This window comes from Tribolium madens, unplaced genomic scaffold, assembly GCF_015345945.1.
Source record: "Tribolium madens isolate multiple individuals breed KSU strain unplaced genomic scaffold, Tmad_KSU_1.1 Scaffold_19;HRSCAF=116;Tcas5.2_LG9, whole genome shotgun sequence".
In the NCBI taxonomy this organism is placed as follows: domain Eukaryota; kingdom Metazoa; phylum Arthropoda; class Insecta; order Coleoptera; family Tenebrionidae; genus Tribolium; species Tribolium madens.
The window spans coordinates 1,859,790-1,874,525 of record NW_025400983.1 but is presented as its reverse complement, the minus strand read 5'-3'; the positions used below and the strand labels follow the sequence as shown (position 1 = coordinate 1,874,525).

Below are 14,736 nucleotides of genomic sequence, written 5' to 3'. Positions count from 1 at the left end.
CTATTAAATACAAATATAAAAAATATAAAAGAAAAAAAAGAAAACAAATAATATATTTCAATTAAAAAAAAGTCAATAACTTGGCAACTTCGCAATCAAAATGCACAAATATAAAAAGTGTTTATAATATTTAGTAAAACGAATAAAAATGTAGATAAAATAATATACAGGAGGTTGTTAAAAAGACTAAAATTATGATATGTAGTTTGAAAACTGCACAATCTGTTCATTTTTAGTTAGCACCCTGTATTATAAAAACAATAAAAATTACATTAAACGATGAAGCATTATGTCAAATTTTACTTTTTTGTTGTTAATAATAAAAATACCACATGATTTTAAAACAAAGTATGAATTTTTAAAATTTTTACAAATAAAATGACAACGTTGCAACCAAATCAAAAACTAAAAAATATATTTTAGTGTCTAGGAAAACATAAAAATCTAAAAAAGAGTGTAAAATAATAAAAATAATAAAAAACAAAAGAAATTATGTATTTTTTAAATTTTGGAAAAATGGCAACGTTGTGACCAAATCAAAAAGTAGAAAATATATTTTATAGTATGTAGGAAGACAAATAACAATATAAAAAGTATAAAAGAAAATAAAAAATAAGACAAATAATGTATTTCCAAAGTTTTGTAAAAAAAATCAACTTGGGAACGTTGCAGTAAAAATCCAAAAATATAATATGTTTTTTTATAATTTAGTAAAATGAATAAGAATGTAAAGAAAGTAATATACAGGTTGTTAATAAAAAGACCCTGTATAGTAGCACCCTGTATAACAAAAACAATGAAAATTTGATCAAACGATGGAGTAAAGCCTTCTTTACTATCATGTCAAATTTTATTTTTCTATTGTTAATAATAAAAATACTAGTTGAAATTAAAACAAAGCATGTATTTTCAAAATTTTTACAAATAAAATGGCAACGTTGTAACCAAATCAAAAAATAGAAAATTTTATAGTTTGTAGGAAAACAAATAAGAATATAAAAAGTATAAAGAAAAATAAAAAATAAAAAACAAGACAAATAATGTATTTTCAAAATTTTGTAAAATAAAAATCAATAACTTGTCAACGTTGCAACCAAGATCCAAAAATATTATATGTTTTTATATAATTTAGTAAAACGATTGAAAATGAAAATGTAATACAGGTTGTTAATAAACAGACTAAAATTATGATAGTTTAAAAACTGCACAATTTAATTTTTAGTTACCACCCTGTATAATAATAAATAATAAAATGGCAACGTTGCAGCATTTGGTAAGACAAATAAGAAAATTAAAAAAATAATTAAATTAAAAATAAAAAGTAGAAAAAAAATGCAATTACCACACTGGTAGTCCGGGCAGCACTTTCCGGGCCGATGCACCGCCTTGCAGCCGGACTTTTTGGCACACCGGACCGTCTCGCAGTGGACTCCGGGCGGTTGGCATTTGCATTTGAGACAGGGCTGGTCCGCCGGAACCGCCTCACCGGAGGCGTAAACCACATCTCCGACGAAACAGACTTGGGTTTCGTCGATTCCGGGCCCGATTTCCGGGTACACTTCCCGCGTGTGCCGGATTAAGCCTGAAAAAAGTCCGGAGAGTGGCACAATAATTGGGCAACAATCGTCTATTGTTGTATCCAAGGTGTTAAGTTACAAAGTTTTGACTAATTAATATCGTGTTGTTATGCTTGATAAGAGAATTATGCATTCGGTTGCGTCAGAATATTCATCGTTTTATTATTATTGTGAGAGAAAGTGACGCTAATTATGTAATTCTGCAACCTCGAGCGAGATGATAACTTTTAAATGAAATGAAATAAACTGTGTGAAAGCGGTCGCGAAATAAAATTAACACAGTGGAGGATTTTTTCATTTTTTTACAACGAAATTAATTAAAATTTAAGTAACAAAAATAATTAAACGATGGACCAAAGCCCTTTTTACCCACATGTGAAATTTTACTTTTCTATTATTAAAAATCAAGGCGGTAAAAGAATTTCAAATCAAAACAAGAATTTTCAAAATTTTGAAAAAAATGGCAACAACTTGGCAACGTCGCACCCAAACTCCAAAAAAAAAAGATGTTTTTGTATAATTTAGAAGAACGAATAAGAATTTATGACTGTTTGTAAACTGTAAAATTTGTTCACTTTTAGTCAACACACTGTATAATAAAAATAATGAAAATTACATCAAACTATAGAGCAAAGTCCTTTTTACCATCGTGTTAAATTTCATTTTTCTATTATTAACAATAAAAATGCTAGAGGATTTTAAAACAAAGCATGTATTTTCAAAAACTTTACCAAAAAAATGGCAACGTTGCAATCAAATTTAAAAAGAGAAAATGGTTTTATAGTATTTAGGAAGATAAAAATATGCAAGTTGTCAATTAAAAAACGAAGTTAAACATTGCACAATTTGATCATTTTTATTTAACACCCTGTATAACAAAAAGAAGACACATTTTACATCAACCGGTACCAATCTGAAAAATTTTACTTTTCAATTATTAATAATAAAGATGATAGAAAAATGTAAAACAAATTATTTATTTTCAAAATTTTGTAAAAAAGTCAATAATTTGGCAACGGCGCAACCAAAATTTAAAAACTAAAATTAATTTTATAGTGTTCAGGACGACAAAAAATGTTGAAAAATGACACTTTGTTATTAAAAAAAATTGCTTAAAAATCGCACAAAATCATCACTTTTATTAGCACCCTGTACACAAAAAAACACATAGAAATAATGTCAAAACATAAAACAAAGTCTTTTTTACTACTTTATAGAATCTTACTTTCCTAATGTGAATAATAAAGATACTAGAAGAATTTAAAATAATAAAACATGTATTTTTAAAATTTGTTAAAAAATAGCAACACTGCAACCAAAATCCAAAACCTACCATTGACAAAAACAAATAAGAATGTAAAAAAAAAATTGTAGGATGTCACTGAAAAAAAAAGTAAGTTTTGATTGTTCAAAAATTGCACGGTTTAATCACTTTTATTTGACACCCTGTATAAAAATGAAATATATCAAACGATCTAAAAAAACCTTTTTTATCAACAAGTAGATTTTTTATTATTAGTAATAAAAACGCTAGAAAAATTTAAATCAATTCGTATATTTCCAAAATTTTGAAAAAAAATTGTTAATAACTTGGCAACGCCGCAACCGAAATAAAACATGATTTTACAGTTTTAAGAGGACAAAAATGTTGAAAAAATATACAAGTCATTAAAAAAAAAACAGTTGTTACGCTCAAAAATCGCTCAATTTAATCATTTTTAGTTAGCACCCTGTATATAAAAACACATAAAAAAAGAAGTTAAAAAATAAAACAAGGCCTTCTTTACTAATGTGTAAAATCTTACTTTCTATTGATAATGAAGATTGTCCTTGAAGAATTTAAAAAATTAAAAAAATGTGTTTTCACAATTTTACAAAAAAGGCAACATCGCAATCTAAAACTAAAACAAACCATTTAGGAAAACAAATAAGAATGTAAAAAAGTATAGAAACTGTAATTTAAAAAAAAATAAGTTTTGAGTGTTCAAAAATCGCACATATTAATCACTTTGATTTGACACCCTGTATAAAAATGAAATATATCAAACGATCGAACAAGACTTTTTTTATTAACAAGTAGAATTTGACTCCTTTTATTATTAGTAATAAAAGCGCTAGAAAAATTTAAATCAAATCGCGTATTTTCAAAATTAAAAAAAAAATTGTCATTAACTTGGCAACGCCGCAGTCGAATAATAACATGATTTTACAGTTTTAAGACGACAAAAAATGTTGAAAAAATACACAAATTATTAAAAAAAAAACAGTTGTTACGCTCAAAAATCGCTCAATTTAATCACTTTTAGTTAGCACTCTGTATAAAATACACATAAAAATTAAGTCAAAAAAATAAAACAAGGCCTCTTTACTAATGTGTAAAATCTTACTTTCTATTGATAATGAAGATTGTCTTAGAAGAATTAAAAAAATGTGTTTTCATAATTTTACAAAAAATGGCAAAATTTAGCAAACGACAGAAAAATTGTCAGGAATTTGGCAACGCTGCAACCGAAATAAAACATGATTTTACAGTCTTAAAACGACAAAAAAATCTTGAAAAAACATTCAAATTATTAAAGAAAAACAGTTATTACGCTTAAAATCGCCCAATTTAATCACTTTTATATGACACCCTGTATATAAAAAACACTTAAAAATTAGGTCAAAAAATAAAACAAAGCCTTGTTTACTAATATATAAAATTTTACTTTTCTATTGATAATAAGAATTGTTCCAGAAAAATTTTGAAAATGTGTTTTCATAATTTTACAAAAAATGGCAACACCGCAATCTAAAACTAAAACAAACTATTAAGGAAAGCAAATAAAAATGTGAAAAAGTATAGAAACTGTCATTTTTAAAAAAATCTAAGTTTTGAGTGTTCAAAAATCGCACATTTTCATCACTTTTGTTTGAGACCCTGTATAAAAGTAAAATACATATATCAAATGATTGAACAAGACCTTTTTTATTAACAAGTAGAATTTTTTTTTATTATTAATAATAAATGCGCTAGAAAAATTTAAGTCAAATCGTGTATTATCAAAATTTTGAAAAAAATTGTCAATAACTTGGCAACGCCGCAACCTAAATAAAACATGAATTTACACTTTTAAAACGACAAAAAATGTTCAAAAAATATACAATTGTTACGCTTAAAAATCGCTCAATTTAATCACTTATTTTAGTTAGCACCCTGTATATAAAAAACACTCGAAAATCAAGTCAAAAAACAAAACAAGGTCTTCTTATTAAATCTTACTTTTCCATTGATAATGAAAATTGACCTAAGAGATTTTAAAAAATGTGTTTTCATAAAATGGCAATCTAAAACTAAAACAAACTATTTAGGAAACCAAATAAGAATGTAAAAAAGTATGGAAACTGTAATTAAAAAAAACAAACTAGGTTTTGAGTGTCGCACATTTCAATCACTTTTATTTGACACCCTGTATAAAAATTAAATATATCAAACGATCGAACAAGACCTTTTTTATTAACAAGTAGAATTTGACTTTTTATTATTAATAATAAAAGCCCTAGAAAAATTTAAATGAAATCGCGTATTTACAAAATTTTGAAAAAAATTGTCAATAACTTGGCAACGCCGCAGTCGAAATATAACATGATTTTACAGTTTTAAGACGACAAAAATGTTGAAAAAATATACAAAAAATCGCTCTTTTAGTTAGCACTCTGTATAAAAAACACATAAAAATTAAGTCAAAAAATAAAACAAGGCCTCTTTACTAATGTGTAAAATCTTACTTTCTATTGATAATGAAGATTGTCCTAGAAGAATTTAAAAATTGTGTTTTCACTATTTTACAAAAAAAGGCAACACCGCAATCTAAAACTCAAACAAACTATTTAGGAAACCAAATAAGAATGTAAAAAAGTATGGAAACTGTAATTAAAAAAAACAAACTAGGTTTTGAGTGTTCAAAAATCGCACATTTCAATCACTTTTATTTGACACCCTGTATAAAAATTAAATATATCAAACGATCGAACAAGACCTTTTTTATTAACAAATAGAATTTGACTTTTTTATTATTAATAATAAAAGCCCTAGAAAAATTTAAATCAAATCGCGTATTTTCAAAATTTTGAAAAAAATTGTCAATAACTTGGCAACGCCGCAGTCGAAATAAAACATAATGTCACAGTTTTAAAACGACAAAAAATATACACTTGTTACGCTTAAAAAACAAAGTTCTCAAAATCACACAAATTTATCACTTTTAGTTAGCACCCTGTATATAAAAACACATAAAAATTAAGTCAAAAAATAAAACAAAGCCTTCTTTACTAATATATAAAATTATTGATAATGAAAATTGTCCTAGAAGAATGAAAGAAAATGTGTTTTCATAATTTTACAAAAAATGGCATAATTTAGCAAACGACAGAAAAATACTTTTTCTACCAACAAGTACAACTTTACTTTTTAATTAATTAATTATTTATAGGGATTTCAAATCAGTTGTTTAAAACAATAAAAGATGTTTGAAAATTGCACAATTTTTATTTATCACCCTGTATAACAAAAACAAATATTAACTACGTCAAACGATACAGCAAAGCCTCTCCTTTACCACTGCGTAAAAAGTCACTTTTTTTATTAACAATAAAGGCTCTAAAAGAATTAAATAGCGGTAAATAAAATAATTGTAGAAAAAATTTGTATGTACTACTTGCTGAAAAATGCTTTCTTTGTCCGCTTAAATCCCGTTTTAATCATGATTAAAATACTTTTTGTGAATGTTATTTTTGTTTGGAGACCCGGAATTCCGGTCTACCGGTCATCCGGAACTGATCGTTTTTAACTCATCACCGAATTCGCACCGAATCGATATTCGACCAAACACTCACCTGCTGTTGTATGACGCGAATGAAACACAAGAAGGATCACCCAGGACCAACTCCACGAATAAACCACCATTTTGGCTCCTGAAAAATGAATATTTCACCTCAAAATTCCGTTTTACGATGATTAAATTCGCGCAATGCTCACGAAGCAATAAAAGTGGCGATAAGTTGTCGATTTTTCCAACAACAATTCCCTTGAATTTCGTCCTCCGCAAATATCGAATTTTTCGCACGTCTCGGCCTAGAAAACGCGTGATTCGCCTCGAAAAACGCCATTTACGATGATTTTTCCGGTGTTGAAAAATCCCCGGAACACATCATCGCCCGGACTTGCTAATTGAGGAATACTCCGGTCGATGGAGTGACGCCGTGCCAGGCCGCTTTGATGTCACACCAAATTCGATTCCGGACCATAAATTACAAATCCAATTAAAACGCTTTGTTTCGCTATCATAAAACACTCATCGAGATTTCAATGAAATTTTTATTCGAAAATGATTTTTTTTCGCACACGGTTAAAAATAGGCGAGGGAGTCGCCATGGTTACCACTTTGTTGTCTATTGCCCCGGAAAAATCCGGGGAGCTTCCTTGTGGCGAGGTGGAAAATCCGGTCAAAATAAATAAGTGTGAAAATGCCCCTACCTCATTGCAATTTGGAACAAATACTACAGTAATTATAATAAAGTAAATGATTCACGAGGTCAAAAACCGAAACAACAAATTTCCATTCAAATAATTGTACTTATTTGAAAAGAGAATTAATTAGTATTTGTTTCAAATTGCTGGCATAATTCAAGGTTAAAATGTATACAGTTGCTAAACAACAATAGAATTTGACCTTGATTGTCCAGCAATTTGGAACAAATACTACATATTATAAAGCACTATGGTTCAAGAAACACAAACGTTGTAATCGGGAATAACAATTAATTAATATCTGTTTCAAATTGCTGGAAAATATTAAAAAGTAAACTGCAATTGCTAACCAACAATCATATAATATCGAGGGTTACCTTTAAAATTAATAAAAATTTTAGGAAATATTAAAATTAAAATTATTTTTGGATTGTTTGGAATTACTTCACTTTTTAGATAATTACATTGAATTTTTTAACGGAATTAATTTGCAATTACAAGAATTATTATAGAATTACAGAAATTAAGTTGGAATTAAGTTTGAATTATAGAAATTAATCTGTCAACATTGGAATTACGATGAATTATGAGAATTTTGGTGGATTTTTTTTTGAATTACTGGAATTATTTGTGAATTGCTAGAATTCTTTTAAAATTTTCTCATTTATTTTGAAAACCACGTTGCATTTAGGTCTATCGAAATTAATTTGGAGTTATAGGAATTTTTGTGGAATTACAAAAATTATGTTGGAATTATAGGAATTAATCTGAAAACATTGGAATTACGATGCATTATTGAAGTTTTGGTAGATTTTTTTGAATTTCTGAAATTATTCCTAAATTATCGAAATTAAATTAATTTTTAAATTACTAAATTAATTATTTGTGAATTAATAAATTTTTTTGAAATTACTGAAATTCTTTTTGAAATCATCTAATATTCTTAGAAATTACTTTAAATTTAGAATTATCAAAATTAATTTGGAGTTATGATCATTATTATGGAATTACGATGGATTATTGGAATTTCGGTGTTTTTTTTCAAATTTCTGAAATTGTTCGTGAATTAGCGGAATTATATCTAATTTACTGTAATTTTTCTGGAATTGCTGAAATTCTTTTTGAAATCATTAATTTTCTTGAAAACTATTTTAAATTTGGAATTATCAGAATTAATTTGGAGTTATAGGAATTTTTGTGGAATTACGAAAATTAAGTTGGAATTATAAGAACATTGGATCTATGATGGATTATTGGTATTTCGGTGGATTTTTTTTTTGAATTACTGAAATTATTTGTGAATTTTCGGAATTATTTTTGAATTACTGGAATTCTTCCTGAAATATTTTTTTTTAATTATGTTGAATTTAGAAAATTAAGTTAGAATTACAGGAATTAATCGGGAAACAATAGAATTACGATCGATTATTGAAATTTCGGTGGATTTTTTTGAATTCCTGAGATTATTCGTAAGTTAACGGAATTATTTGTGATTTAGTGAAATTTTTCTGGAATTATTCAAGGTAATTTCTTTTAAACATAAATTAATTTGCAATTACAGGAATTATTCTAAAATTACAGATAATAAGTTGGAATTAAGTTTGAATTATAGAAATTAATCTGACAACATTGGAATTATGAGAATTTCGGTGAATTTTTTTTAATTATTTGTGATTTCTTGAAATTGCTAGAATTCTTTTTTAAATTATCTAATTTATTTTGAAAATTACCTTGAATTTCTTAAAACAATCGGAATTATTTGTGAATTACTATAATTTTTCTGGAATTGCTAGATTTTTTTTTTAAATCATCTAATTTTTTTGGAAATTACGTTGAATTTGGAACTATGGAAATTAATTTGGAGTTATAAGAACTATTATGGAATTACGATAATAAGTTGGAATTAGAGAAATTAGTATGAAAATATTGGAATTACAATGGATTATTAGAATTCCGGTGTTTTTTTTCAAATTTCTGAAATTATTCGTGAATTACGGGAATTATATGTAATTAACTGTAATTTTGGAATTATAGAAATTATTGTGGAATTTAAAAATTAAGTTGGAATTAAAGGAATTAATCTGGAAACATTGGAATTACTATGGATTATTGGAATTTAGGTGTATTTTTTTTAATTACTGGAATTATTTGTGAATTACTGGAATTATTTTTGAAATCATTTAATTTTTTTTCGAAAATTCAACACATTCAGTAAATTAAGTTGAAATTACAGGAATTAATCGGAAAACAATAGAATTACGATGGATTATTAGAATACCGGAATTTCGGTAAAATATTTTGGAATTACTGGAATTTCAACGGCATTTTTATGAAATTGAATTTTTTTGAAATTAAAGGCATTTTTTTAGGAATTTGACCTTGAAAGTAGTAGCAATTCGGAACGAATATTACACTAATTCCAAAAATTTTAGATAAGTACAATAAAATAATTAAATTATTTTCTTTATAAGAACTGGTGAAAAAAATTGATTAAGAATTTTTAATCACGTCTGTCTTAATTAACTAATTAATTATGTACCAGGAACTAAAAATAAGTAAACAATAACAAATAAAGTATTAATTGAAAAAAAAAGAAATAATTAAGCGATTAATTAAAATCAGTGCTAAGCAACACACTAAATTGTCAAAATGACAATTTAGTTATCACTGATGTTACCTAGCAACTGAATTTTAAATAATTAATATACAGAGTGTTTTAATTAAAACTCGCTAAAAAAACGTTTTTTCTTCACCTAGTGCAATTTCGTCCAAGATCGGTGAAAAACAGTTCACATTTCACAAAATCACGAATTTTCTCCCCAGTTTGCGGTTTATAGCTGGCGCGTGTGGCACACTGACGGTCGCGAACTGCGAAACCCACACTGAGCAGAATCACAGAAAACGGTACCACGCATTGATAGCCCTCTCACTTCGACGCATTGTGACCCAGCCCCCAAGTCCCCAATTTATATAACGTGAAACACGGAAAAGAGCCACCGGTTGGGTAAGAGAGGAAATTATTTACTTAGAGCAAGTGCCGTTACTTTCACGGATGCGCCCCAAATGATGTAAGGATGCGTTCCGGGGCCCCCATAATAGTGATTAATTGCGGTGAAGAGAGAAAGTAATTGCGTTAATTGGCATTTGTTGCAAAATTGAGGTTAAATTTGGCGGTTTTTGACCTTTAAGGTCACTGAACTCGCTGCCAATGTGACAAAAACAAAATTACTTCATTAATTGTGTCTAACTTTGAGAGTTTAGTATTATTACCACGTTGGGGACTTATGAAGGTTTTATTAAACTTTGTTTAGAATAATAAATCTACAATGACATGACACATTTTGAATTTTTAATTTTCTCGCAGACAATTATGTTTAAAAGACGGAAAATCGACCTGGGGTCGTGTCTAGAGACTATTGAGACTTCTCAGCTTCGAAAGAGAGAAATCAGAGCTGAGAATTTGCATTTGGACTATTTTTCGCTACTCTCGAGCGACGTAGCGAGTGAGTTGATGCAACAATTGGAGGATACAGTTGAATATCTCACCGGTGACTTATCTAAAGTGAGATTTGGGGCGTCTGAAACCTGAAACTTGATAATGGGGGCTTTCAGGTGAAAGTTTTCGGGAAATGGCACCAAATTCCGCGACAACAAGCAGCATATGGGGACCAAGGGACGATTTACAAGTTTTCAGGCACTTCAGTCCCTTGTAAACCCTGGACTGAGACTCTGATTTCAGTTCGTGACCTCCTGAAACGTGTCACGGGGTTTAATTATAATTTTGTTCTTATAAACAGGTAAGAAAAAAAATAAAGAAAATAGCCCCCCAAGAAATTTTTTAGGTATCGGGACGGCAATGACCATATAGGGGAGCACAAAGACAACGAATCTGAGTTAGATAAGGGCACCCCAATAGCCTCCTTGTCTCTAGGCCAACAAAGACTGTTTGTTTTAAAACATCAAGACTGTCGAAAAAAAGAGAGAACCATAGCTCCAGGTACCCAAATACGAGATTTTGCACAACTTATTTATTTATTTTAGTCAAAATTCAACTCCAACACGGGAGTCTTCTCCTGATGAACCCCCCTACTAATAATTACTGGTACCACGCCCTGCCGCCGTGCAAAAGGGCACCAGGGGTGCGACTCAACCTGACTTTCAGGAAAATCAACCCGAAGAAGACGTAAATGGGGGTTTCCTACAATTATTTCAGCAAAAATGAAAAAAAAAGTTGTGTTTATGCAACCAGTTTAACAAAAGTGTGAAATAAATAATGTTTTAGTTTTGGGGCAGTAAATTGTTTTACAATACGGTTGTGAGTCAGAATTTTACTCCTGTAATAGCTACAGTGTTGTGACTGATGTAAATTAAGTTTTTTATTAAAAAAAATAAAAATATTGTAGTTATGCAATCAGTGTAACACTGTTGTGTATCAAGTTGTCGATATTAAATGTCAATAAATAATTTTTGAGGTTATGTTGTGTTTTGTTTGGGGCTGTATCTGTGTTAAAAACACATTTCTCTTCTTTATAATCTCAGAATTGTCAGTAAAAAACGTGTTTGTTTCGTAATATTGTTTATTAGACTTGGGTTTAATACAAAAAAGGTTGTATTTTTGTAACCTCAAAATGGTGAATAAACTGAATAAATCGTTCTATAATACGGTTTTGAGCCAGACTTTCACCCCCTGTGGCAACTACCTCGTCGTGGGTGACATCTACGGCACAATTTCCGTGTTCCAGTAAGTATGAGTCATTTTTGATAGCCCCCTAACCCGACTTTTTAGTCTCTCAAAACTGACAAATCAAGGAAGTTCAATCACTAAGGAGGACCAACTCCCCAAAAACACGTTCACGATCAAAGAAGACGTCCAAATAAACAGTTTATTGACCACGAAATCGTTCCTTGTAGTCGGGACAGTTGGGGAGATTTTGGGGTACGCGTGGAAGAACGTCAAGACAAGCAAAAAGCCCTCATGTTCGTGGTCAATCGAAATCCCCAATTCCAAAGACAGTTTCGACAAACCCGATGTTAATTGTTTGGTCCTCGAAAATGAGAATAATTTGCTTTTTGCGGCCTGTGGGGACAACAATGTCTACATTTTCAACATTGAGACACGAAAGGAAGTGAGGAGTTTACGGGGGCACAAAAATTACATCCATTGCATCAACTTTTTGTAAGTGATTACAGGAACCTGTAATTCAGTTGTGGCCATTTTGAATTTTTAGCAACAATAAATTGGTTTCGGGGGGCGAAGACGGGCTTGTGTTGTTGTGGGACGTGCGAGGTGGCCCCCCTGTTAGCAGAATTGAGCCCCACACGCGGGATAAGGTGGCACGGGGGGAGCTAGGGCCTTGGATTGGGGGTGTTGGGATTAATGACGATTGGCTGGTATTTCGTTGCTTTAGAGACAAATAGCCCCCTTAATGTGTTGTTTCAGTTGTGCGGCGGGGGCCCCCGACTGTCTTTATGGCATTTGCGCTCCTTAAATGTCTCCACAGTGTTCCCCATTGATGATAAAGGCATTCACGTGGCGGAGATCTACCAAGACAGGATTTTCGCAGGGGGGCGCTCGAGTTTGTTCTACCAGATGAGCTTCAATGGGGACATCATAACGGAGATCCCCACGTCCCCCGTGACTAGTTACAGCGCCGTCCACCAGGAGGAGCCCTTCCAGACTTTGTGTATCGCGGGGTCGAGCCCCAAAATCGACGTTTGTAGCAATTTCATTTACAAAAACTTGCAACTCTCTTTATATTAATTAATTTAATAAATAATTTTTTACAAATTTACAAAAAACCGTGACCGGCTATAACCGCCGGTATGAAGCCCTCAGCGCCCCCTTTGTTGCGCACCCAGAACCAGCCGGGCACGTGGCTGTGCAACAGCCCCACCACGTCGCCCTTCTGCACGTGGAGGGCGTCGGCTTCGGGGCCGAAGTAGTCGCTGGTGATGACTAGGAGCGTCTGGCGGCGGGGTTTGCCCCCACGTTTCGAGGAGGCCACAGCGCTGAGGTAGAGACGGTCGACGCTGCGTTCCTCGCAAGTGCTCGAGGGGCGGAGGCGCCGACTGGGGCAACGTATTGTCTCCACGCTGCATTCCGATTTTGAGCTCAGTTTTTCCGTGTCGGTCATGTTGCCGCAAGGTTTGGGGAACACGTCGGTGCTGTTCTCCCAACAGGGGGCGGGGGCGGCGTCCTCGGGGGGCGGAATGATCCCTGAGGGGAGATATTCAATCAAATGGGGTGTTTCCCGATTAGTAATATAAGTGTTACCAACGTTAACTGTCATCTAGTAAAAAACACTATTGTATTGAGACAACTTGACAAACTAAAATTTACCAGTTTTTTGTAATCCAATGTGTTAATCATTGTTTTTAACGACTTTAAAAAAAATTTTTCTTTATTCCAAATCACCTTTTAATCAAAGAAACCTGCTAGGTCATTTTTTTCAATTCATTGTTGCCAACTTATTTAACAAAAATCACATTTAATTTGGACATGGGACTCCTAAAATGTGTTTGGAAACATATCAAACTAAAATGTGGTCAGGGGGTGATTCAGCGGGTGTAAAAACCCCCAAAATTCCGAGTTTTACTCAAATCTGTCAAAATTTAACCCAATTTTCTGACAATTCAAATGTGACAGTTGCGTTCAAATTTTCAATAATTATGTGTTTTGAGATGTTTTATCGCAATTTTGAACTGGAAATTTAATTTGAGACAAGCCTTGAAGGGTTTTCGACCTCAAATTTAGGAAAAATTGAGTGTTTATGTTTTTTGTTTAAAAATTTGACTCGTTTTATCCAATTTGAGTGAAATTTTGTTGTCACGTTTTTACTACTTTAAGTTGGAATTGTGGCAAATGTGGACACTTTACGTGCACCGGAAGCCCCCTTTATAACCCCTCCAAGCTTTGTGATCAAAGTGGTCTGTGATTTCGATCAGAGTTGCCAACTCGGAAAAATCAAATTCACCAGATCCGAGCTGAAAAAGTTGTCAGATTTGCACATATTTTCAGAAAATTACAACATTTATATTTTTCTGTTACTGTCAAATGTTTACGTTTTCTACTTAAATCTTGCAAATCTTCTCAAAAACTTGGATAAAAAAGCAAAAATGACACATTTTTAGTCTAATTCTATAGTTTTTTTAACGAAAATTTACGAAATAGTTACGTCATTACCTGAAAAACATGCTAAAACACTTGAAAACTTGATTTTATGTTGTTTTTTTTGGTTTCTTTTAGCAAAATCTCGAAAAAAAACTGAGATTTTAGATCAATATGAACATTTGAAAAGGTCAAGTAACACCATTTTCGACCAAATTTTGTGTTTTTCGGTTTATTTTTTGGCAAAATCTTACTCAAAATGAGCTGAATCCAACAAAATAACGTCAATTTAGACTAATTTTTTGTAATTTGTAATCATATTTTGGCAAAATCTTGCAAAATAAATAAGTCTCTTGTTTGTGACGAAATTTTATAAAATAATTCTTTTTTTGACTGAAAAGCGTACAAAAAGTGCCCAAAAGGGCAAAATAATGAACTTTTCTACCTAATTTAGCCATTGTTTGACCATTTGAGTAAAATCACATTAAAAAACAAATAGAATTATTTTCTTAACTAATGAGGTGATTTTTCGACTTATTTTC

General features: G+C 30.8%; 4 protein-coding genes across 8 annotated transcripts in view; 2 read left to right on the top strand and 2 right to left on the bottom strand.

The window, feature by feature from the left end:
• Positions 1–10,133, bottom strand: part of LOC123015826 — a 13,801-nt gene extending 3,668 nt beyond the window's left edge. The window contains exons 1-3 of the mRNA XM_044415826.1: positions 9,840–10,133; positions 6,453–6,530; positions 1,343–1,582 (exon numbers count right to left, since the gene is read on the bottom strand). Coding sequence (XP_044271761.1) covers positions 1,343–1,582; positions 6,453–6,522 — 310 coding nt within the window. The 5' untranslated portion in view covers positions 6,523–6,530; positions 9,840–10,133. The remainder of the gene's footprint in view (positions 1–1,342; positions 1,583–6,452; positions 6,531–9,839) is intronic.
• The window catches only part of LOC123015829 (DNA oxidative demethylase ALKBH2-like), a 23,243-nt gene extending 11,865 nt beyond the window's left edge, over positions 1–11,378 (top strand). For 2 of the 5 annotated variants that reach the window (XM_044415834.1, XM_044415832.1), the window contains exons 2-5: positions 10,451–10,648; positions 10,699–10,883; positions 10,929–11,083; positions 11,128–11,378. In XM_044415834.1, the coding sequence (XP_044271769.1) occupies positions 10,457–10,648; positions 10,699–10,883; positions 10,929–11,083; positions 11,128–11,273 (678 nt within the window). In that variant the 5' untranslated portion in view covers positions 10,451–10,456 and the 3' untranslated portion in view covers positions 11,274–11,378. Of the gene's footprint in view, positions 1–9,677; positions 10,649–10,698; positions 10,884–10,928; positions 11,084–11,127 lie in introns of those variants that run through there. The other 3 variants (XM_044415831.1, XM_044415830.1, XM_044415829.1) reach the window with 3 other exon arrangements.
• A 148-nt stretch (positions 11,379–11,526) lies between these two features.
• LOC123015827 (THO complex subunit 6) lies at positions 11,527–12,878 on the top strand. Its single transcript, XM_044415827.1, has 4 exons — positions 11,527–11,827; positions 11,873–12,262; positions 12,315–12,477; positions 12,527–12,878. Exons 1-4 carry the CDS (start codon positions 11,715–11,717, stop codon positions 12,845–12,847), a joined length of 987 nt encoding a protein of 328 aa, XP_044271762.1. The 5' UTR covers positions 11,527–11,714; the 3' UTR covers positions 12,848–12,878.
• The window catches only part of LOC123015828, an 11,491-nt gene continuing 9,598 nt past the window's right edge, over positions 12,844–14,736 (bottom strand). Inside the window, exon 4 of the mRNA XM_044415828.1 lies at positions 12,844–13,303. Coding sequence (XP_044271763.1) covers positions 12,876–13,303 — 428 coding nt within the window. The 3' untranslated portion in view covers positions 12,844–12,875. The remainder of the gene's footprint in view (positions 13,304–14,736) is intronic.